The sequence below is a fragment of the Juglans microcarpa x Juglans regia genome, chromosome 1D (genome assembly GCF_004785595.1).
Source record: "Juglans microcarpa x Juglans regia isolate MS1-56 chromosome 1D, Jm3101_v1.0, whole genome shotgun sequence".
In the NCBI taxonomy this organism is placed as follows: domain Eukaryota; kingdom Viridiplantae; phylum Streptophyta; class Magnoliopsida; order Fagales; family Juglandaceae; genus Juglans; species Juglans microcarpa x Juglans regia.
Window position 1 is genome coordinate 11,299,420 of NC_054594.1, and position 26,063 is coordinate 11,325,482.

Genomic DNA, 26,063 nt, shown 5'->3' on the forward strand with positions numbered 1-26,063 from the left:
TTCGGGTCTGCACCTAGGTTTACTACTCAGACTGGGGCCTGACCGCAGATGGCCACCAGAGTACGTATGGGAGGACGAGCTCCAGTATGTGGCAAATGCAATAGGTTGCATGAAGGAGAGTGTCGTCTGTCTGGAATTCATTGTTTCAGATGCAAACAAATGAGACATCTTGCTCGCAATTGCCCTACCATGATCCAAGCAAATCGAGGCGGTTACCGAGGTGGCAAGACTACCCCAAGATCAACTGTTCAAGCTAGGGTGTACGCAGTGACCTCTGGCAAGGTTGATGATAAAGCTCCGGAAACCCAGAATGCTGGAGTCATCATAAGTATAGATTTCTATCCAATCATTTGAAATTACTATACCGTGTGATTTGATTTATAGATTTCATCAGTAATTTTAATCTCTCTAGATAGAGTTCGATTGTATGCTTGCACCTTGTTTGATTTGGGAGCATCTCAGTCATTCATATCTACCACTTTTGCACGGATCTGCAACTTGGTCTTTAAACCTTTATTGCAATCTTTGGTTGTGAAATTACCAAATGGAGAGACTATGTGGTGTTCAAAGGTTACCCTAGAATGTAGGGCTGAACAAAAATCCGACAATCCGACTTCGAATCCGACTCCGCTCCGGCTCCGCTCCGAGTTCGCTCCGACTCCGACAAGTCGGAGTCGGAGTCGGAGTCGGAGTTTTTTCCCTATTGGAAGTCGGAGTCGGAGTCATTGAAGAACCGACTCCGACTCCGCTCCGATCCGCCTCCGACAATCCGCCTCCGCCTCCGCCTCCGACTTGGTCATCCGACTCCGCCTCCGATTTTATACATATTTTATAAAAAATATATGTGTTTTTCTATATATTAATCATTTAAATTTTATACAACTATATCTTATATAGTTAGTTAAACTCAATAATATACTGGTTAAATAATATATTTATACTATAATATATAGACGAAATTGAGTAATAAATAATAATAGTTTAGTATATGACTATATGTAAATATCATACTATTAAAATATCATACTATTACAAATTTATAATATTACTACCATGTTACATGTAAGTTGTAACACTAAATTACTAATGTATAAATATAATAACATGTAATACTAATGTATATATAATATACTATAAACACTAAGATGCATAATAACATCAACATGTAATACTAATGGATAAACACTAATCTATAAATTTAGAATAACATATAATACTAATGAATAATAACTAAAGTATTATTCATATAAATTTTATATAACAATATCTTGTATTAATTATATTTTTTGACTTAATAAATTCTCAACATATTCCTTTTGATAAATATATTAGTAATACTAATATACATTAGTATATTAATTAGATTTATGGTCTAATACTAATACTATTAGTAATCCACTTTAACTAATACTAATATTTATACTAATACTATTATAGACTATAGTTATAACTTATAGTATTATACCTACACTAAATCACTGATTCACTATAACTTATACTAATATAGTTATGTTAAATCACTATAACTAAAACTAATGTAGTTATACTAATCATTATAACTATATATAGTATTAATATCACTATTAGTATAATATATAGTATTAATAATAACTAATACTAATATAACTATTAGTATAACTAATGTCACTACTAGTATAACTAATACTAATATTAATATACTAATACTATTAGTGTATTACTAATATTTATATATATTAATATATATATATATCAAGTATAAAAGATTAGAGATTTAATATATATAATATTAAATCACTAATATACTAATAGTATGATACTATAGTATTAGTAATTATACTATAAGATATAGTAATAGACTAATAGTATAATATATTAATACTATATTATATATAAAATAGTAATACTATATTTTGAATCTTCATTTCATATACGGTGCCTTTTTTTTTAATATTCATATATAATAATATATATCATATATATAATATAATTAAAAATAGATTCATAGTAATTATAATAGTATACTATAGTAACTATACGGTGCGCTTTTTTTAATCTTCATTTCGTATATGGTGCCTTTGTTTATTGTAGTGATTAGTTGGATGTGGATATGGAATCATGGACAATGGGAGTACATGTAAAAATATGACTTTCTTTTTATTTTTTGAATGTATGTTAGTATGTTACTTGTTTTATTTAGTTGTATTTTTTATTATAAGCAAAAGTTTAATAAGTTTGGATTGTAATTTTGAAAAAATTGAAATTTGAAAGACCACAATTTTTTTTTTAAAGTGGGTCAAATATGAAGTTCAAAAAAAATTTAAAAAAAAAGTCAAAAAATCCGACTCCGATCCGACAAGTCGAAGTCGGATCGGAGTCGGATTCTCTACATGTCGGAGTCGGAGTCGGAGGTCAGATTCGACCTCCGACAAAGTCGGAGTCGGAGTCGGAGGTTGGGCCCTCCGACTCCGAAACTGTCGGTGCTCAGCCCTACTAGAATGTCTTTAATATGTCATCCAATAATTATTGTCATGCACATTTATCGTCGTAAATAAATTGTGCTATGAAGTCACGTTGTCTGTTTTGAAAATTGGGAATGATGATATTAATCATGTTGGTGCGTGTGTATCACGACCCTAAGTCGAGATGAGGCATTATCTCGGTGGAGCTCCTCTGGTCATTTGGGAGCGTAACAGACTGACGTGACGTCCCCTGAGTTGTCGAAGGGCAACAACAGGAACGAACGAGACGGTAACGCTCTAGTACCGATTCCGTGACCTTTTGGCTGGCAAGGTCAGAGGATGCTTGGCCATGTACACGCTGGGCACGGAACTGGACATCGCTCGTTACGAAGTTTCATGCATGGACGTTACCCGTGGTGTGCTGATGAGAGCCAGGGTATACGAACGGCCCATAGGGGAGACCGTGGTGCATGCATAATAAAATAATGGATATGATTGGGTCAAATGGGATTTTTTGCGTGAGTGATTAAAAGTGTATTTTTGAGAAAAATGAAATGTGGATTTGTTTCCTTCATATTTGACCATATGTGGACGTGTGATTGTATTAATGTGTTTTTAAATTTTTTGGATTTTGTTTTGGTTAATTACTTGCTGAGATGTCATAATCTCATTGTAGTGTATTACCATACGGTTACGTCTTATGGTACCGTATATTCTGAGGCAGAGCCCGAGTATGAGCCCGAGGGACTAGCTCTGCCTAAGGCATGACTTGCTGATATGTTGATTAGCTTTATGAGACTTGTTTCCCTTATGTTATTTCTTTTCTTTAAATTATCTGTCGGATGATTGTATAAATCTTGTAAAGATATTTTACTATTTTTGAACAATTATTGTACTTAATAAAGAAAGACATTTTTATTTCTCCGCTACGAATACTATATTGTACACTTATTGCATGTTGTACACACTCTGAGCACTAGTCGTTGGGGTGAGTGATCCGTGTGGTCATCATCTCGGTATCCTGAACTCCACAAAAATAACACGTGAGGATCAAGGACGCCACACTAAAGACTCACATAGTCACATTTTTTTTTATCACTTACTTTTTTGAAATTTATTTGTTATTCACATTTTTTTTGCTCACTTAGTAATAAATACAAACTATACAAAACAAATCTAACAATTTTATATCATTACTTATTAGGTATTTCTCAAGTTTATTCTTGATCTATAAATTTTTCTTAAAGAATAAAAAAATATAAGCAAGCCAAGAACAATTGATTCTTTTTTAAAAAAGAAAGACATGGACAATTCGGAGAGCAATATACGTTTAGAGAGCTCAGTAACAACGAAACATGATGCTTCTATCACTAATGAGCGTCCATCTAAAACTTCAAGAATCCAACCTGAAGAGATGGATTCTACCTTCTTAGAACGTGATCCAAGATTACGTTCACAAACATGAGAATTTCATACTGACCTACAAGATGAGATCCGACATGCCTATCTTAAAGTTGGTCTATATCAACCTAAACTTTCAGAATATCCATTTTCATGAATAGGCAATCAACGTTGCCGATTTCAATTTTCTTTGTTTCAAATATATTTAAATTGGTTGGAGTACTCACCATCAAAAAATGTTGTATTTTATCTTTCATGTTACATTTTTGCTAAAAAATCAATGGGCCATCCAAGATCAGATGCATTTACCAATAAAGGTTTTTACAATTGGAAAAAGTGAATGACAGAATGAATTGTCCTGTAATAAGACATGTGGGGAGAGATCCAAATTCACCACATAAAAATAATGTTAAATGTTGTGATGATCTAATGAATCAGTGAAGATATATTGACAAGTTAGTTGAAAAACAAGTATCACAAGAGATGAAGAAGAATCGGTAACGACTCAAAACTTTGATAGATAGTGTTCGATGGCTTACGTTCCAAGCTTGTGCCTTTAAAGGTCATGATGAAAGCTCTGACTCAAAAAATCAAGATAACTTCATTTAATTAATAAAACTTCAGGCAAGTTATAATGATCAAGTTGATGGAGCTATCATGGAAAATGCTCCACAAAATGCCAAATATACATCACCCAAAATTCAACATATATTTGCAAATAACGTGCAAAATGTGATTCACGGAGAAATCGAGAATGCCAAATTTTATATTCTTGTTGACAAAGCTCAAAATGAGTCTAAAAGAGAACAAATGGCTATCATTTTGAGATTTGATGATAAAGATGGTCTTATTAGAGAGTAATTTTTTCATATTGTGCATGTCAAAAATACTATATTACTAATTCTAAAAAATGATATATGTGTTCTTCTTTCTCGTTATAACTTTCAAATTGAGAATATTCGTGGTCAGGGATATGATAGAGGAAGTAATATACGTGGTGAATGGAATTGATTACAAACTTTATTTCATAAAGATTGTCCATTTGCATATTATGTGCATTGTTGGGGTCATAAACTACAATTAGCTTTAGTTGCAGCCTCTAGAGAAGCCAAACATGTTCATCAGTCCTGTGTCTATTTGACATCCATTATCAATTTGTTGTTGGTTCTTCTAAACGTAATGATGAATTACAATCTGCTCAAACTGTTGAAATTAAAAGTTTGATTGCTTCCAATGAGATTGAGACTTGAAAATTGGCAAATCAAATTGGTACACAACAACGACCTGGAGATATTAGATGGGGATCTCATTTTCAATCCGTTTGTAGCTTGATAAGGATGTTCGGTGCTACCTGCTCAGTTAACAATACTATCTCAAATGAGGGATCAAATTATTCTTAACATGGTGATGCTGAAGCGGCTTACATGCTATTAACATCTTTTGAATTTATTCTAATATTATATATGATGAAAAAAATCATGAGAATCACTAATGCACTTTGCCAATTTTTGCAACAAAATTTTCAAGATATTGTAAATGTCATGAGTCTAGTTTTAACCACAAAAGTACTCAATCAAAAGCTAAGAGATGATGGGTGGGAGTCTTTGCTTACTGATGTTAAATCATTTTGTACAAAACACCAAATTGATATTCCTGATATGAATGACTAATATACTAGAGCTCGAAGCAAATCTCGTCGTCAAGTTGACAAGTCATTGACAACAATGGAGAAGTTTTATCCGCAGAATTTTACTAAGCAAGAGAAATTCCTTTTGAGAATTCAATTGCAACATTATAAACTTGATGTGCTTAAGTATCTAGATTTTCAAGATATGTCTACATTATCTGAGCTATGCAGAGGACTAGCAATTTCAGAAAAATCAAAGATTTATTATTTGATTGACAAATTAATTCGTCTAGTATTAACTCTTCATGTTTCTACTGCTACTACTAAGCGAGTATTTTCTATCATGAAACTATAAAAACTAGATTGCGTACTCGAATGGAAGATGAGTTTCTTGCAGATCATTTGCTAGTTTATATTGAGAAAGAAATTGTCAAGAATTTCACTTCAGAAATGATAATAGATGAATTTTATTCCAAGAAAGATCATTATCGAGCTTAATTAGAAGGAAAAATCCTAAGTTGATATTTTATTTTCTTTTCTTTTTGTAATGGTCTCTAGCAAACTACGAAAATTCTAAAGAAATTTATCTTATAAGATGATTTATAGATATGTATTTCTTGTATACAATTTTATGACGCATGATTATTGTTTTTATATAGTCGCGTACAAAAAACACATATTACTTATACTCACACGTACCACACACTTTGTCAATCGCCCCCCGAAACACTAAATCCTAGTTCTACTCCTGCGTGCACTTCTTTTAAAAAAAGTAGATAAGTCTATAATCAACATGAAAATTTTATTTTTTTAATAGTAAACTTCATTTTTTTTTTCAAAATGAATACGTAGCGCTTGCACACCTTAAAATTATATCTAGCATTACTCACATATCTATTAATTAATAGTGTTGGCATCTTTCTTTGGCAAGAATATTTTTTTTTTTTTTTTTATTTTGGCAGAGCATGTGATTCTATAATATAGGGAATACATTAGAAGTAAATTCGATAAATTCTTGTTCTTATAATAAGGATTGTGTGTAATATAATTTTGTGTGATTAAAGTAAGATTATCTTAAATTTTCTTATTATTAAGTAGAGAAGCACATGTTCTCCACCAGGGTTGTAAGACTATCAGAACGAACCGATAGTCTTATTGGTCAGTCTCGATTTCAACATGTAAAAAAATTCGATAATTGGTCCAATCCCAGGGTATGATTTTTTTAGGCCAAACCGGACTGAAACCTACCGAATATATATATATATATAAATATTTTTTTATATTTAATATATTATTTTATAAAGTAGTTGTATAAATTAATTATGTAATTTTCATACTAATAATCACTAATAACCATATAAAATGTTAAATAATATATAATATCAATTAACTAATAGATTATGTGATAGATCATATTATTATATGTAGATACATACTCTACCATCTACAACTAATTAAAGTAATTAGATAATTTTTTTTTAAGATACCTAAGTTGCAAGTAAGCATGAGGAATATATAATTAGTTCATTTTTTTTAAGATACTTAAGTTGCAAGTAAGCATGAGGAATATAATATATATACAATGAAATTATTTAATATTCATTAACTATATATAAAGAGTCGGGCTACTCTGGGCGGCAGCAGAGTAGCCCGCTTTAATTGACCAACAGTTGCATTTTGTAACTTTCTTTTTCATTTTTTTATTCACATTTTTTTAATATATTTAAATATTTTTAAAAAAAAATACACCAATACACTTAAAATTACTTCTTTAATCATTTAGTTAAAAAAAAAAAAAATCCAAGCGGTCAAGTAGGGCAGTCACATTCGGTGGGCAAACTAGCTTTTTCCATATATAAAATGTTAATATGCTACCCATTAACTAATATATCATATGATGAATAATGTTATTATATGTAGATACATACACATACTCTACTATCTACACATAATTAAAGTAATTAGATAATTTATTTTAAGATGCATAATTTGCACATTAGCATGGAGAATCTATGGACAATGAAATTAATTAATATTCATTAACCATATGTAAAATGTTAAAGTCTTAATATATGCCATCATGAATACTAAGTTAGTAAGTTAATAACTATTAACATCATAAATTGATAAATATAATTATAATTAATTATTTTTTTAATGAGTTAGTTACATAATCCATGTTAAAGTTTACTTAATTTTAATTTTACTTCTTTAATGATTTTTGGTATTAATTCTTCTGTCTAAAAAAGAAAAAAATGATCATGAATCGAAAGAGACTGATTAGATGAACCGAATTGATAACTAACAGTCCGATCCAGTCCGGAAAATATATGGACCAAATTTTTTGATCCATGACCCCGCCTAACCAGATCGATTACAACCCTTCGACATATTTTTATTTTTATTTTTGGATAAAAGAAATTTGACATGTGGCATGTAGCATGGGATTTATTTCTAATAAAATTCACGAGCCGAATCTCAAACAAGGTAAGCCACATGGATGGATGCCCCCTAAGAAGCAGGTTGTAGTCCATGGGCCTGCTGGGCTTAGTCCTTCTAAAACCTTAGAATGTCTTTTCAGTTGTTGGGCCAATATTCCAATATTGGAATGCTAGCTTTAATTTACTATAAATACTTCTGTTTGAGTTCACCAACATGAGAATGGAAATCACACAATCACAAAACATCGATCAGAAAATAACCTGCATCCACGAATGGTCTGACTGAGTATAACCTCATAGCCTAGATGGCTAACATATTCCTTCCAATGAGGGATTCTTGGCCACCTGATGCCCAACTTTTCTTTCTTTGATCGTTCCTTTTAAGCAATGGTTAGAAGGGTTGTTAGCTTGTTACTTATGTGTCAAAGTTTGGTTTTAGATTTTATCTTTTTATGTTGGATGCTATTGTGAGTGCTGCATTGGAAGAGATATTTTGGGTATATTACAAGTATATATACATATGTTGATGCATTTTTGGGTCACGGTTAAATGCCCACAGTATATATTGACAGATCACTTCCACAAATCAAGCAAAGATCTCTTCCATATTTGCAACAACATGATTTTAAGAAATTAGCCATTAATTTTGTAATTGTAAATTCATATCATACTCAATCAGTTACCATGGATAGATTAATTCCTTGTATCTATTTATTTAACCATTTTCCTCAATGTAAAAGTTGAGTTTTAGAAATACAAAAATTGAATTCTTGACATGGTATCAGCCTAACCAGTCTTCTATCTCACATTCCCATGTCCTCTTCCTCAAACCCTCCTTCCTCCCCATATCTCCTCCATCCCTTCTACTCTTCTAGCCTCCAACTCTCCATAGTCGAATTATCCTCTCCTCTAATGTGGTAATGGTGTGGCAGTGATGTACAAGGAACACTCGTTCATGGCTTGCTTAAGAATAAAAGATTAATCATAGGAATAAAGAAGACCAATATTTATGCAGTTTGGCACTAAGGCCTACGTCCATAGTCTGGAGTGTCAAATCCACTATAAGCTGAGATTAACACAAGCTCTCTATCGTCACTAAGCTCTCTACAAGTCGACCCCTCTTCTCTCATCCTCCTCTTCTTCTAGTCTATCTCTCAACTTTATGTCGCTTCCTTACATTATGTCTTCCCTTCCCGGTAATATAGTGGATTTCAATCTTCTATAGGCTTTTGGTGGGCTTGCACAAGGTTCATTTTACCCCAACAACATACATAATAACAACTGAATCATTGAAATCTCAATTTCTTGATCACAATGTTAGTGAGACGAGAGTCATACTCATTGTCCTTTATCTATCGGGCTAGTACTAATTTACCTTAGTGAGGTTGAGGTAAGACTATGACTAGTTGAATACCAAATTAATTTGGCATAAGAAGACCACAGTAAATAATTATCGGGTAATCTCGAGATATGAAAACATGTTTCTATTAATCTATTACATAATAGCTCATTATTTATTTCGAGATCATCTAATGATTAGCAGAAAGAGTTATATCTTAGGTATTCCAAATACAAACAAAACACTCAGGTTCAGCCCATTGTGCATAAGGGATAAGAGATTGCAATGATATAAAGGAAAAGGAAAATTATAGCAACAATGCTCATATAAGTGGATTTTGTCTCTGTCACACAGCTTGAGTCCACCACTATTAAAAGTAAAGCAGATGATTTTGCTTTGCACTTTGGACAGCCTAACACCACCGAACAGTTGCCTTGACATGTTGTTGCTGTTGGTGGCCTCCTTTTTGATTCACTGCTCCCGACATCTACTTTTTCTATTTTTATATATATTAGAATATATATATATATATGAATAATATTACTATGTCCCTCGTTTTATCTTTTTATTTTGACCACTCATATATTTATTTTTTTAAAAAAAAATCCTAATGATTAAATAAGTGACTATTAGTGTATTGATATTTTTTTTAAAAATGTTTAAAAAATATTTGAAATAAAAAGCAAAAAAAAAAAAGGTACATTTTGCACTGGGCGGCACACCTAGTAGGCACATAGAGGCGGCAGAGTAGCATCACTCTATAATATATATTATATATATATGGGGGGATCAAGTGTCATCTGGTTGCAAATAACACATGATCTTGCATTCCAAGCCTTTTAACATATAAACTTTTATGTCACTAAGATTTAATTTATACTCCGATTACGGAAATTCGGAATATTAACATTCATCATTGGTTTAAGAAGACATGGGGCATATGTCAGTTGGCAAAGCCAGGATTCCTCTTCCTGCCTACATAGGATACAAGTCAAATCTACTAACATACCATGCTTGCAAAGCACATCCTTGGTAGGGAGCCTCTCCAAGGTAGCCTGTTGAAGTCGTGTTTCACAGTCTGGATAACTCTATGCTGAAAGTGTTCAGATAGGTGTTATTTGGAGCCCTGGCAGTGTTCCGGTATAGTTGTATAGTGGCGGTTCGTACGTCTATGGCAGTAAATAGAAAATAAGTGCAGGAAAAGTAAAGAGAAATGAACACCAAGAATTATGTAGTTTAGCAACAGGTCTGCGTCCACTGAGGTTTGGGGAGGGGAGTATCCACTATAATATATCTGTTTACAGCCACTCATGGTTCCTCATATCTTACTGTATAGAAAATGTTGGAACTCTTCCTATTGGAAGTGTTGTCTTCCTTGAGAGACTGCTTGAAGAAGAAGACCTAATTGAGAGAGAGTTGAGTCGGTGTTAGAAGTCGTTGTATATCCTTTCATCTAGTTGTATGCTTTCCATATATATCCCTTTGTTGTGTGTGTCAGCTTCCCTCTTCAGCCTACTTTCTCTTTGGCATACTCTAAAGTTTTCTGCTATGATATGACTTGTCCCTTGGCGTGTCTGACTTGCTCTCCTTGATCTCTGGCACTTGCATGCTCGTCTGTCTCTTTTTATTTCTTCCTTGTTTTTTATGGGGGTCTGGTGGGCTGGGCTCAATTTATAAGCTATGGACATTTTACCCCTTCACATAGCCAACTAGAAGATAAAATCATGACGAGGAGGGACAAGGAATAGCTTTGTGCCAAACAAGCTTATGCTAGAAAACAGAAGCAAACCGGGGGTGGAGGAGAGCCAGGAGACTATCCCAAGCAGATACAAAGGAAAAGGAGTCATAGTCCTAGTTGGCAATGGGGAATACCATATTAACAAAGTGAGTGCAATTGAATGACACACTAAAAAAAAAAGAAAAGAAAAGAAAATGAACCTTGATTGTACAGTAAATAGGTGCCAACAAAAATCATTATCATGATCGAGAAATAAAGTTGATTCAACACTTTACATAAGCCATGTGCTTAACCTCCCACCCCTCTGATCGTACGCTTTTTTGTTCACCATTTTGTGCCAACCAAGTTGCTTCCCACCGCTTTCCCCCCATCAATGCATTACTGCTGGTCACTGCTTTTTCCACTTATTTCTCTCTACCGCTGATGGATACTTCCCACTTCCTGCCTTCACAAAGTGAGAGAGATATAAATAATTATTTATTCAATATTTAAGGTAAATTATTTATTACTGCCCGATCAATTCACACACGTTTTAAGTTTTAGAGTTCAATGAAAAAACACACAAAAATAATAATAATAAATGTTGTAGAGGAAAGTTTACTGATTCATTAGAATCAATCCCAAGACACCTAACTTATCTAAAACTCACCCTAGCCTGATTTGGTTTTATAAAATTTTAAAATAATCTCATCTTAATATATAAATATTATTTAAAATTAAAAGATAAATTATTTATACAAATTCCAAATAGACAAATATCATACAGACCCTTATAAAAAATGAATCACACCTTAAAAAAGTAAAAAAAAAAAATTATTTTTTATTAGTAAGACCCACTTTTTTACAAAGAGCTTTTATGAGGCTTGTATATTTGAAACTTGTACCTAGATTACCGTTTTTTAATTTCAAATTTTTATCTGTTTCATCTAATCATTATATTATAATTATAACTTTCACAAATTTTCAAATAAAACACAAAAAATAATTCACTTTTTCAAATCTCAAAATAAAAGTTATACAAAAAATTATATTTTAATCCTCTTTTAACTTTATAATTTTTTTTATTCAACATTTTTTTTCTAATTTTCTAAAATTCCATAAAAATCTTAACCCAAACTATTTCACTATTATTTATAAATTATCTCACTACTATTAACAAATTTTGCATCTTATATGTATAACCAAACAATTCCTTGATATCTATGATATCCATCATGTTTGATCGTGGTTCTACCCTATACCTAGGACTACAAACTAGGGTCTTGTTTGTGGCCTCAGATCAGACACAAAATTTTCATCCCATTTTATCCATGAGATGAGATCAAATATCCAAACGGTCATTCGCACAATAACCCAACCAAGATACTTTTGTCTCAAAATTTCTAAACACTATTCACCGACATGAGTATTCACAGACTAAACAGTGTCTGTTGTCCCTCCTCTGATCGTACTTTCCTCTAGCCATTACTTTGGTCTACCTTCTTTCAAACACCCTCCTCCGTGTGGTCGTGAAGCTCCCGTTCCCTTTTCATGCACAACTTCTTTGAAGAAGCCATCCATCACAATGTCGTGGATTTTGTTTGCCCCAAACCAAAAATTCCTTCATGCTCTAATTGTTGGAATATGCTCATCTGAAAGCCAAATCGCATCTCTGTAGGGGAGTATGACATCGTTTGCTTTCCCATTCCCTTGAAGGCACTGTGCTTGAAGCCATTCCAACCTCAAGACATCCTGCACATTGCCCTGCAAACCTCTGGCCCTAACCTGTGCGTTGCCAGCGTAATCTTGACCCTGACCCAGCCAAATCTCTGGCCCTAATGCATAGCCTATGTTGTGCAACCTTCAGATGAAGAGAAGTGACCTCTGCATACATAACTAGGTACGCCTGGTTTAAAATAGTGGAGTGGCAATCTTGTGTATTGAGCTCGGCTGTCTCATTGCCTTGCAAAATGGTCAATAAAGTCATAGTGCCCAACCCAACGAAAGGCACCCCAATGAAGCGTTGCAAATCTTGCACCGCTATCCCCAAATATCGCAATAGATGACGGACCCTCCATAACTCGACCACCACGAGTCCTAAGACACACTCCTACCAGGTTATTTTACTGAGCCCCCTATTTCAATTCCGATTTCGATTACTTTTTAGTATGTGAATTTTTCCATGTAAGGTTTTTAGAGATGTAAATTTTCCCAATGTCAATCAATTTGCAACATTTGCATGTTGCAAATTTCATGAATTGTTGCATGTTCTGTACCTTTGTTCCATTTCTATTTTCAGAATGTTTGGGAATTTATAATGCATGCTCTGTTTGATTCAAGATTATACGTACTAATATTAGATGACCATCGTAGCCAGATGAACTTGAATATTTTATCACTAGAATTAACTACATAATCAGTCCTTGAATTTTACGACTTCATTTTCTAGCTTTTCATATTTTTATTATGTTTTATAAGATTCTTTATTTAATATTTCTAGTTTGATCTTTGGAATTGTAATTTTTTTCAATAATATATGTGTATATATATATATATATGATCACAGCACAAAGGCACTGTGACCATCCCTAGGTGTTACTTATTTATGCTCTGTTCTGCACTACTTGGGACTAGTTTGTTCGTGCCCTCGACAACTTCTGGTGTTTGGTTGAATAATTCGAAGCAATGACTCTAAAAGAAGAAAGTAATAAATCTCGGTTGCCAACAATTTTGATCACCAAAACCTTTTTCCATCTTATTTTCTCTGTTGCTCTTAATTTGATGTTTTTGTTATATTTTGTATTTAATTGGTTGTATCATTGGTCCTATGATTGTGTAAGAACTACACTTTACACTTTTCTCTCGATAGGTTTGAAGTATAGCAAAGGAAGTTTTGAACTAAAAACTTCTATACATTATGTCTAATATAATTTGACATTATGTTAGCAACCCCAAGACCTAGTCTGATATTATCTAGCATTAAGTTAACAAGATGCTTGAGGAGGAGATGCAAAACCATGGTCGACCAGTGGCTAATCATGAAGGGGGTCCAACGCGAGTAGCTAGTATGAATGTATCCATGCAATTAGAGAGACCCTTCTCCACCTCCTACAATAGTGGATCTCCCCGGAGACGAAGGGGAGGGTCTTCCCAGTCCATTGCCCTTGAAGAGCAATTTAGTGAATGTCTAGAGGAAATTAATTGTAGTGCTGAAGCTAGGCAGAAGGCTACTGAGGACGAGAGGTATGGGAGCATGTCCGTGAAGTGCAGCAAAGGGGCGAATAGCATAGAGTCTGATGGCGTGTTTGATCTCCAAGCCAATTGTATGAGGTTGCTGGAAGAACAATGATGGTATTCAGAATGAACAATGATGGTAGTTCCGATGATGCCCATTCGATGGAAGTGAACAACAAGAATGAAAAGATAAGCTCAAGTATTTATCGCAACAACGAGACAGACAAGGGAATGGGGATATATAATTCAAGTGGAGATGAATAGGTCCTACAGGAGACGAACTTAGTTTTTATGATGTGGATGACATGCCAAAATTTTGGAGGTTGGTTTCGAATGCCCCAACACAATATAGGCATCCGGGGGGATCAATATATTCATGAAGTTTTGAATGGACATCCCCAAAATTGCCTCAAAATGTTTCGCATGGAGGTGCCTACATTTTATTATGTATGTGATGTGTTACAGCAAGCAATGATTATGGACCCTATAGAGATAGTCTCGGTGGAGGAATCATTAGGCATGTTTTGTCTTCTTATTGGCCATGCACATGGTCAATGTATCATTGGAGACAACATTCAACCAAAACTATTAACCGATACGTAAGGACATTTATACAAGCGCTGCATGAGTTAGGAAGGACTGTGATAAGGCCAACACACACAACTGGAGTCCATCCTCACATTGCGGGAAACCTCCACAATTATCTATGATTTGAGGTAATGACTTTCCGAGATTTGAACTCTATCATTTCAGTTTTTTAGTTTCATGTTATAATTATAATTTTTATAATTGAGACATGTTATATGATAATGGTTTTATAGAAATGTCTTGGTGCGATGGATGACACTATGATTTCAGTTGTTGTACCCGCTCATCTAAGTAACGCATATAGAAATTGTTAAAATTGAATTGCACAAAATGTCTTGTGCTTATGTGACTTTAATATGAAGTTCACGTATGTGTATACTGGATGGGAGGGAATAGCCCATGGTGCACGCGTTTTCGTGGATGCATTGAGTCGAACTTGGAATCGATTTCCATGGCCACCCGCAGGTAAATTTTATATAAATACTAATAGGAAAACACTATCTTTTGAATTTTGCGTCAAATTATTTATTTGGCAAATAACAAAATTTGTTTATTTATAACTGTGTTCAGGTTATTATTATCTTGTTGATGCAGCTTTTTCTTGCATAAAAATGTTTATGCCTCCCTATCCAAGAGAAATATATCACTGGTCTGATCGTTATAGTGGGCGTCGATTTTGAAGATACAAAGATTATTTCAATTATCGTCATTCATCCTTACAAAACGTTATTGAATGCACATTCATTTTATTGAAAACCCAATTTCAAATATTGGATGATATGCCTCAATATCGTCCAGTCAAGCAAGGCATGATCGTTACTGTATGTTGTACACTACACAACATGATTAAAATGATGACGCCCAATGATTAGTACATTCAGGATGTATTGAATCATTAGGCTTCAATGGCAAATATGGTTGCGGATGATGATGCGGGTGAATCCTCTCATGTGGTAGATCTGTTTAATGAATTGGCTCAAGTTATGGCTGCTATAAGGGATGGGATTACGTTATTGATGTGGCAAATAGGACTGGGCAATGAACGTGTAATTGAGAATAATAATTCTTCATTTTGTCAAGAATAATCAACTTCTTGTGTTTCATATGTGCATGTATTATTAATTTTCTCATAAATAATAGTTGCTGAATTATTAAAATTTCTAATTATATTTTGAATTTCGGAAAAAATGAAGTTTGAAACTTTGGAAGGACATGTCAGAAATTGTAATTGTGCAACCTCAGGCCATTAAGAAATTACTTTGCATACTTCTTGGAAAAAAATATGCCTTGTTGATATTACAAAAAATAGAATTAAAAATGTTTTGGTATTTTATATTTTATGACAGTTCGAACTATATATATTTGTTTCCATATATGTACCAAGAAAATGCATTAGTAATGTTTGGTCTGATTTTTTTAAAATTAAAAATCCATGGAATTTATTTTTAGAATTATTATATACATTATAATATAAGTAAGAAGAAATTTTCGTATATTCAAGTATTCTCATAAAAACAAATTATTATAGATATTATTTTTCAAATGTATTCGAAATTATTTGATACAGTAAAACATAGGAAGCAATTTTGTAATTAATAACATAACTTCCGTTTTAGTTTCCTTTATGAACCAAATTCATTTATACATTATTTTATAAACCAAACAAATTTTCGAATTGATATTGTAATTTATAAATGCAAGTTCTATATTTTCGAAATTATTATATACATTCAAATATAAATATAACATATTTTCTAATTAATAGTGTCATTTCCATTATATTCTGCATTATTTTTTCAAATTTCTCGAATTCATAAGGTACTTTTCAAATTATTTTTCTAAATTTTAGAAATTAATTTATACATCAAAAATATAAATCCATAATTATAAAAACTTTCATCCACTAGGACCCACCACATTTCCCTCATCCAAAACGTTAAAAAATCTCATCTAACTTTTAACATCTAGCATATCTCACCGACGCATACTTTTTTAAAACCAACTAAAAAATCTCCACTCCTATCATCTTGATTCTATTCATAAAAATCTCAAAATTCGCAATTCACCTACCAAACGAATCTAATAATGACTTTCCAAATTAATAATTTTCTTCCTCTTATTCATTTCTTTTTTCTCGACAAGTTCAGTATTTATAAATGAATAATAATATAACCACAACATTTTATATAACAAGTTGTATAACAATATGTTAAAAATAAAATATTTTTATAAAATATTTTATAAAAATAACATAATTTTATAAAAATACTTCTTATTTAACATATATTATACAAAATATTATGAATAAATCATTTTCCTTTATAAATAAACTAAAGGATACTTTATGAATGTTTCTGATTTCCCAACTTGAAGGCAACTTGCAATTAAAATCCACATCATTGTTCACCACAACTTAAATCCAAGCTTAATTAACAAAAACAATAAGTACTTCTAGTGTGTAGTTACCACCATATCACTGATAATTATGACGAGATAACCCCCCCGACAGGCACCACGTGCACCGTACAACTTGGTCCCGGGTTCTTCTTCCCCTCTCTCCCTCTCTCTCTCTCCATTCCTTCTTCTTTTGTCTTTTCTCATGGTATCCAAATTCCAATCCGAGAATGATTTTTCCATTTTCCAACTAAACAAACAAAATAAAAACAAAAGCCTTTCCCTTTTCTCACTGCAATCGCGCACGCTACTCAATAATCAGGCACAACCACGCGGAGAAAACCCGACCCGCGAACCCGCCAAATCATACACAACACGGAATCCCTGCTGCTGGATATTCCCCACAATCGACAACCCGCTCATTGTACCCGCAAACGCAAAGCAAAAGGTCCCATCACTGTCCACCGGGATCAGATAATTCGTTGCCGGTAACGAGACGTCGGCACCTCGAAAATGCAGCACCACCGTCGGTACCTTCACCTCCGTTTTACCGGACAAGTCGTAACACGTGTCGAACAATGAGAAATCTGGTGCCCGCTTCAGACTTGATGTGCCGATCCGGAACGCGTCTCTCAAGGCATTATAAGCAGGTCGTGTGAGGCGGGTTACGGACGTGCCCGAATCGATGATTACCCCACCGTTCCCAGTCCGGTCGAGTTTGAAAAACGAAGCGCTGATGCCGGGGACCGCTGTTCCGCCGACGCTGATTCCGACGAGCTCAACATAGTAAAATGTGTCGAGCTTAGGGTTCGCGATCAAGGGAGTGAACCGGGCGGTCCGTGAAACTGCCGGATCTCCGAACACTATCGAGGACGGCCTAGACGAGGCGGAGCGGTCTACCAAACAGTATGAAAATTTCCGGTTGAACCGGCGGCCGGTTTGGGACGGAAATGATAACCTCCCCCGGCCGAGGCCCAACAACCCCGCAGCACCCACGAACAGGCCCTGGTTATTGTGGCCACAACCGAGCGCCACGCGTCCCACCCTGGTGCCCCGGAATGTCAGCGTTTCAGAGGAGAAGTCGCCCGTAGTGAACGATCCGTCGCCGTATGATACTTGGTAGAGACACGTCTTGCGTGAGTTGCAGCCCGGAGAGTCGAGCTTTTGGCACAAGGGCGACCCACAGGAGATCCCGGCGAAGGATCTGGACTTCCTCGGATCGAAAACCGGATCGACCTGGGAGTAGCATTTTCTACACGGAGCGCACTGGACCCAGACGACGTCGCTTCCGGTATCCAGCACCATGTACACGTACTTGGGGGGAGTGCCCACACCGATCCGAGTGAAGTACTCGCCGCTACCCTGTGCTAGCCCCGATATGACGGAGCTGCTGAACCCAGCACCGCGGGCGCGACTCCGGTTCCCAACGGCAGCGAGTGAAGTCAGAGCCTTGACTCTGAAAGCGTCGCGTTGGAGCCTGAGGTGGAAGAGTTGCTCGGGAGTTTTGTTGAGGGACAAAGAGTCCAAGTGGTGCAATTCGAGTGTGGTGGTGGCGACAGTAGAGTCTGAAACGAGGGATTCGGGCTCGGATTCGGGCCATGAGAGGGAGTGTGGGGTGGTAGAAAGCGGATTGAGGACAAGGGTTTGGTACCGAAGTGAGGTTGAGTAAGAAATGGAGAGAAAGAAGAAGAAAATGGTGAGGGTAAAAAGGGCAGCATCTCGAGGTTTGGGTTCCATTTGAGACAGAGAGAGAGAGAGATGCTGGAATGAGAGACAGGGTAGAGATGCTTGATATAAAGGGAGGCTGGAGAGTGGTGTGGTCGGTGTAGTTTAAGGCGGTTCTGTAGCGGAGTTAGAGATGTGAAAAAGCATTTATCTATCCTGTTGGCTTTGTACAGTTCGTTAGTTTAGTAGCACGTAAGATCACTCCATTATTTAGCCACGCGTCAAACATCGGCGTATCCACTTTGATGCCCACGACGTTTATCACCCTATGGATGTCCCTCCCGGCCCCCAATAAGTGAAGTGGACTAAACTCGGTGTCATCAAGATTCATCGAATCGTGACCATTAGATCTGTGTCTCTCTCTTTTTTACTTTCGCAACAAATTACGACCATCCGATTTTGTTTAATGGAATAATTAATTCTTGCTGGCTTTCATAATGGTATTAACTTTAGAATAAACTACTCTGACCTCTACTTTTGACCGTTCCATTTGACCACTGGTTAAAATATTTAATAATTAAAGAAATAATTTTAAATATATTGATATATTTTTTTTATTTTTTAAAAATATTTAAATATATTAAAAAATATAAAAAAAAAAAGGCTTAACAGTAAGAGTGGGACGACAGAGAAGCCTCACTCTTAACTTTATGGTTGTGTTATGATGTTAAGCTAAATTGAGTTAAAAAAATTTTTAATGATGGTAAGTTGAATTGGTAGAGTGAGTTATGTAGAATTCATTTAAAATGAGTTTAGATGTATTTAAATATTAAGATAAATTTAGAACTATTTATAAAAATTTGAAAAAGGTTGTGGATCCTAAGGATAAAGATATGTTGAGTTGAAAAAAGTTATAGATCCCACGTATAAGGAGGTTTTGAGTTGAGATGAATTTAGTAATTTGAGAGTTAGGTATTTTGATGTTAGACTTAGTTTAAAATTAGACTAAACTGAGTTGATCTCAGCTGAGTCTTGCAACAAAACAGAGTCTATATAGGTTCCGTTTGGATATTTCATCTCATCTCATCATTACAATTTTTTCAAATTTATATATAAAATATAATAAATAATTCAACTTTTTAAAATTCTAAAATAATAACAATATTAAATAATAATATACTAATGATATTTTATTTAATTTTTATTTAAAATTATCTCATCTTATCTCACTATCCAAATCGCATCTATCTTTACGTGTTGTTAGTGCATTCCCATTCGTTTTATTAACTTCCTAATTAATATTTGATTACAAGATCACTTTTTTTATATTTCAACTATTATTTTAGAAATGCTTTGTCCGGATCTTATAAAAATAAATTTACATACTAACGTATTTTGATTTATTAAGTTAGATCACTTTACAGTAAAACAAATTTTACAATCTGATTCTATCAAATTATATTAATTTATAAATTTATTTTTATAAAATATTTATGTAAATGCATCATTTCTTTTCATTTTGTAAGTACATCTTTATTTTAATTGTCTATTATCATAAATATTACATTTATGAGTGTAAACGTGTTAAGTTTGAATAAGAGGTTAAGCCTTTTTTATTTAACTTTCATTCCAACACGAGTCCAATTCGAGCTTGCTATGAAATTGAATTTTATACTTGCAAACAACTCGTTTAATATTCAGACGAGTTTAAACTTGTTCAAGAGTTACTCATTTTTAATAAAATAGATTACTTATATTATATTTTATACTTAATCTTAGGGCTGAGTAAAGATCCAAAAACTAGACTCCGCACTTTTAGAGTCAAAATTAGAATCAGATTTTTATATTTATTTTTATATTTATCGTCTGACCAACTCTAATTTTACTATCTAACTTTACTATCTAACTCTGACTCCAACTCTAATATTGTAGATATGTTATAGATATATATTATTTATATATTGATAATATATACTAATATAATTATATAGTTATATAACTAGGATTCTTATAGTTAAATTCAATAATATACTAGTATGAGATAATTATTATAAATAATATACTTATGCTATAATATATATAAACTAATAGTTTAATATATATATATATAAGCATCATAGCATTACTATCATACATAATCAAATATAGATATAAATTAGACACTAGTATAGAAATAAGTTTAGTATAATAAGTTAATAATGTGTAATATCTCTACTAATAAGAAGTCGGGAGTCCGACTTAGGGGATACTGACTCCGATTCAGTTGGTACTCACTCCTAGTTAATCAACAAATTTTGTCAAACAAATTTCAACTTTCTACTAATCTTTATAAAGTTTATATACACATATAGAAATGATTATATTTATAAGGATTCATTGTTTAGTATTAAGAACATAATATCCTTTAATATGTTTAAATATTAAAAAAGTCTCATTACTAATATAGAGATAATACTATAGAAATAATAAGTACAAAGCTATTTGAGTTTGTAGGAACTTATACGAATCGAGTTGAATTTTACACAAGTTATATCGTTTAATAATTGATCATAATTTTACGTTCACAAATGGCTTATTTAATAAATGAATACAGTTGAACTCGAGTTTAACCGTGTGCGTCTCAAAAGGCTTGTTGAGTAATTTTGTTTATTTTATTCATATAATTTAGATTTGTAAAATGAACATATTGAGTTGGCTAATAGCTAAATGTTGAGATAGCAGGCACTAGTAGGGGTGTCAAATTGTGTTAGCGAGTCATGTTCGTATCGTGTCAAAATATGTATATTATACTATATGGGTTAATTCTAACCCAACCCGTTAAGCTTATCGTGTTAAAATCTCAAACCTTAACACGACCTATTAACATAACGGGTCGTATCGTATCATCCTGTTTTGACCCATTAGTGAATACTACGAAATAAGTTAACACAACCTGACCTGTTTTAACCTGTTTATGTAAAGAAAAATTTTATTCATCATCCCCACACACCACACTTTTTATTTATTTATTTATTTTTTCCCACCAAATGTGTGGTATATAAATGATGAGTAGAAGAATTCAATAAGTTTAAGAAAAATAAAATAAAATTAAAAATTAAAAATAAAAAAAAGTGTGGTGTATGAGGATGATGAGTAGTAAAACTCGGGTTGAACAAACCCGAAATTAACTCGTTTGACCTGATTAAGTTTAGCATAATTTTATATAAATGTTAAAATCACAATATCTATAAAAAAAAAATATAAAACTAACTTTATGTCTAAAATTACAATCCAAACAATTAAAATATCGAAATTAAAATCCCAACAATTTTACTTTTAGGTATAAGGATATAATTGTAACTGTAACTTTCTTAACGAATCAAAATGAGTTAACCTGTTTATCAATCCGTTAAGCAATTGTGTTTTAACGAGTCAACTCGTTTTGATCCGAACCCATTAAGATTAAACCCTAACTCATTATTATTGTGTTATGTTCGTGTTAAGTTAACGGATCATGTCATATATTATCACCCTTAAGTATTAAAATTAAAACATTACATATACATTTTAGCACTCATTTAGAATCCGGTTAGTGGCATGAGTGTAGTGCCTAAATATAAAAGACAATTTGACAAGCCGTTTAAAGCTGATTTTATCTTGACTTATTTATTAAAAAAATTATTCGTGAGTACAAAATTATATTATCACTACTAGACGATACAACTTGTATAAAGCTTCTCTTAACTCGTATAAATTGAAATAACTTTGTATTTGTAGATAAATTATAATATACAATTTAAATATTATAAATTGAAATAACTAGACGATACTCTAGTTTTTGTTTTTTATTTTTAATAATTTTTTTCTTAAATTATCATTCACTATCCTACTCTCACGTCCTATAAAAAATATTTCAAATTTTATGAAAAAAATTTATTAGCGTGGGGTGTGGAGGTGAAGTGACATGCGTAGTAAAACCCTTTGTTTTTAGTTTTATGTTGTACGGTAATGGTTGGTTTGTGGGGAATCTGGGTCCTGGGATCCCCAACTCCAATTTATCTTTTCCCTCAACACGTGGGACAGAGGCAAAGTTTTTTTTTATTTTCCTATAAAAATCTTAAAAACCACCAAGTAATTAACAAAAAAAAAAAAAAAAAGACCCAACCTTTTCGATCCTCATTCCACACAATGACAAATCCCCCTATGTTGACTACCATGAAACCATCCACGAGTCATGATCATCATGGCTTATTTAGAACTAGATTTCATCTCAAAATTTTTATCTCATCTCTAAATATAATTCAAATATATAATTTTTAAATTAATCATTACAATTTTTTTATACTAATCATTATAATTTTTTCAAATTTTCAAATAAAAATAAAAAATAATCAAACTTTTTCAAATCTCGAAACAAAAATAATATTATAAAACTATATTCTAACAATATTCAAAATTTATAATATTTTTTATTCAAAATTTTCTCTCTCTTTTTCCAAAATTCAAAAAATACTCAACTCAAACTATCTCACTACTATTCACAACCTATCTTATTACTATTTACAAAATTCTTATCTCATCTAGGGGTGTAAAAAAAAAAAAACCAATGAACTAGTAAACTTGACCAGACCGGACTAGTAGGTTTAGTCCGGTACTGAGTTTAGTTTGGTCTAGTACCGGTTTTATTTTTCTTAAAACCAGTCAAAATCGGTCTAGTCCGGTTTTAGAAAAAGTCTGGTTCCGGTTTTTCTTTTTCTAAAACCGGACCGGACCGAACCAAACCGGTTCATATATATTATAATTTTTTATATTGTATATAATTTTTATATATTATATAATTATATATAAAATAATTTTTTATTATATAATAAATTACTAATTAATATAATATTAAATTTTAAAATCTTATATCACTATAGTCTATAATACAATTATAATGTACTACAATATATTATCACTATAATATTATATATTATAATATACTATTATATATATATATAATATAGTATATTAAAATTGAAAAATTAGACTGAACCGGACCGGAACCGGTAAAATCAAAAGTACCAGTTTATAGAGTAACCAGTGCAGAATCGGTTCTTGAAAATGTAAAACCGGTGCATACTGATTCGATCCTAAATTTTATCCAAAACCAAATCAAACTGGACCGATTACACCTTTAATCTCATCTCACTCTCAACTAGCCCTAGCCATTTTTTGTTTTTGTTTTTTTTTAAAGAAAAAAAAAAAAGCTCACCTTTATTGGTGGAAGAAACAGATTGGCATCCACAAATCACGCACTCCTTTGTTTGACTTTGAGGATCTCCAAAAGTAAACATGTAAAAAGTCTATGATCAAGTTGATTGGAAAATCATGCTCTTCTTGTTCTTTTTAGAGAAATTTTGTTGATGTTTCCTCCTCGTGATGACTCTTGCATGCTTCCTCTCCCCCTTGGATTCCAATCTTCTAACCAACCAATATCTCCGGCCATCTCCTTTCCTCTTTACGCTTTCTTTATTTCCTTTTGAAAAGAGTGCATGGTTGTAATGTTCTTTATTTATTTATTTATTTATCTGAAGGGGGCCTAATTATATTATTGTGCTAATATGAGTAACATTTACTTCACATTTGTCATAATTTCATTATTTTATGACGAAGATATTTACTTTATAGCCTAATTTTTTTATAAATATAAAATAAATACATCTTTTATAATTTTATTAAATTTTATATATAATAATGTATGGAGGTTTTGAAATGGGAAATTATCGGTCTTTGTTAACTCTTTTATCGAGAGAATACTGACGGAAGAAAGCTGCTCTACGAATGCTTCTGTCCCTTTTTATCCTTTCCCACTGGGTATCCTCAAACCCAATATGTCTGAATTATACGGCTTTCCCTAAACTCCTTTCTCACCACTATATATATATACACATATAAATATATATATACACATATATATATACATATACACACATATAAATATTAGGAAATAGTCTCGGGTGCGTTAACTCGAGGGTACACTTGACATACTGATTTAAATAAAAAAAAATAAAAAAGTCAGTAGTTTATTTGTCTAGAAAAAAAAATACAAGGTTAAAGAAAGATTAAAAATCAAGATTAAAAAAAAAATCTAAACTTCAGTAAATTATGAGTATTGGTTTGCATCCATATTAGATTATCTATTTACTCTCTATATAATAATAAAATATTATTAATTTAATAATTTTTTTAATTTTTATTTTTATCACATTTTATATTTCTACTAATTAAAATATTAATAATAATTATATTCTAATTAAATTAATAATTAATATTACATATTGAGTGTTTTAAGTATTTTATCAGTTAAATTTACTTAAAGTTGAATTTTACAATGAGAATACTTTAAAGCGTTTTTGTTCTAAAGAGTAAAGTCATTTTAATTTTTTTATTTAAAAAATTGAAACAAAAAGAAAGAAAAATAAGTAAACTGTCAGAACAAAAATGACATAAAAAAAAGACGTCAAATGGTCAAGGGTCTTAAGAACCTTTTGGTAAAACAAGATCCTTCATTAAATTTTACGAGGGAGCTACACGTCAAATGGTCAAGAATTTTAAAGGCATTTTGGTAAAATAAGACTTAACAAACTTAACAAAAAAAAAAAAGTTAACGGAAAAAAAACAAAATTTACTATTTACAGTTAAATAACCACTTATTATAATAAAGTAAATATATATATATATATATATATTCTATTCAGTGGCCCTACACTACACACTTGTATAAAAAAAAAAACTAAAAAGAAGTGTGTGGTATATCGTTGTTGAATAACAGATCTTTATATATAAATACATTGCACAAAAAATCTCAATCCATATACTTTTTTAACTCATGTTGTTAATTCTATGTAAAAAAACCCCCAATATAGAATTTTAATACTTAAAAGTGATAACAAGATATTAAAATAGGATATCCCAAAAATTCTTGTCCAAATCGTGACAAGCTAGAAATATAAATACATGAAGTAGGTCTATTTTTTATTCCAACCCATATAGATTTTCAAAAGAATATTAAATATTTAAATAATTTTATAAGATTTACTTCATATATTTATTTATCTCTTTACTTCTCAAAATTCGGATTAATTTTTTTTATTTTAATAAATAAAAAATAAATATTATTGATATGAATGAAATATATCGGACAAAATTCGGATTGATCTTATCCACCAAATGCAATAAAAGCCCATAAAATGAA

At 32.3% G+C, this 26,063-nt stretch overlaps 1 protein-coding gene across 1 annotated transcript; it reads right to left on the reverse strand.

Moving 5' to 3' along the window:
- Window positions 1–17,217: 17,217 nt before the first annotated feature.
- LOC121255405 (aspartyl protease family protein 2) lies at window positions 17,218–19,039 on the reverse strand. The gene has a single exon (XM_041155710.1). The coding sequence runs from the start codon at window positions 18,917–18,919 to the stop codon at window positions 17,501–17,503; it is 1,419 nt and encodes a 472-aa protein (XP_041011644.1). The 5' UTR covers window positions 18,920–19,039; the 3' UTR covers window positions 17,218–17,500.
- Window positions 19,040–26,063: the final 7,024 nt, after the last annotated feature.

What these genes read in the sequence shown, in the direction of transcription:
- LOC121255405 (XM_041155710.1), bottom strand. Translation starts at nt 18,919, where the DNA reads ATGGAACCCAAACCTCGAGATGCTGCCCTTTTTACCCTCACCATTTTC.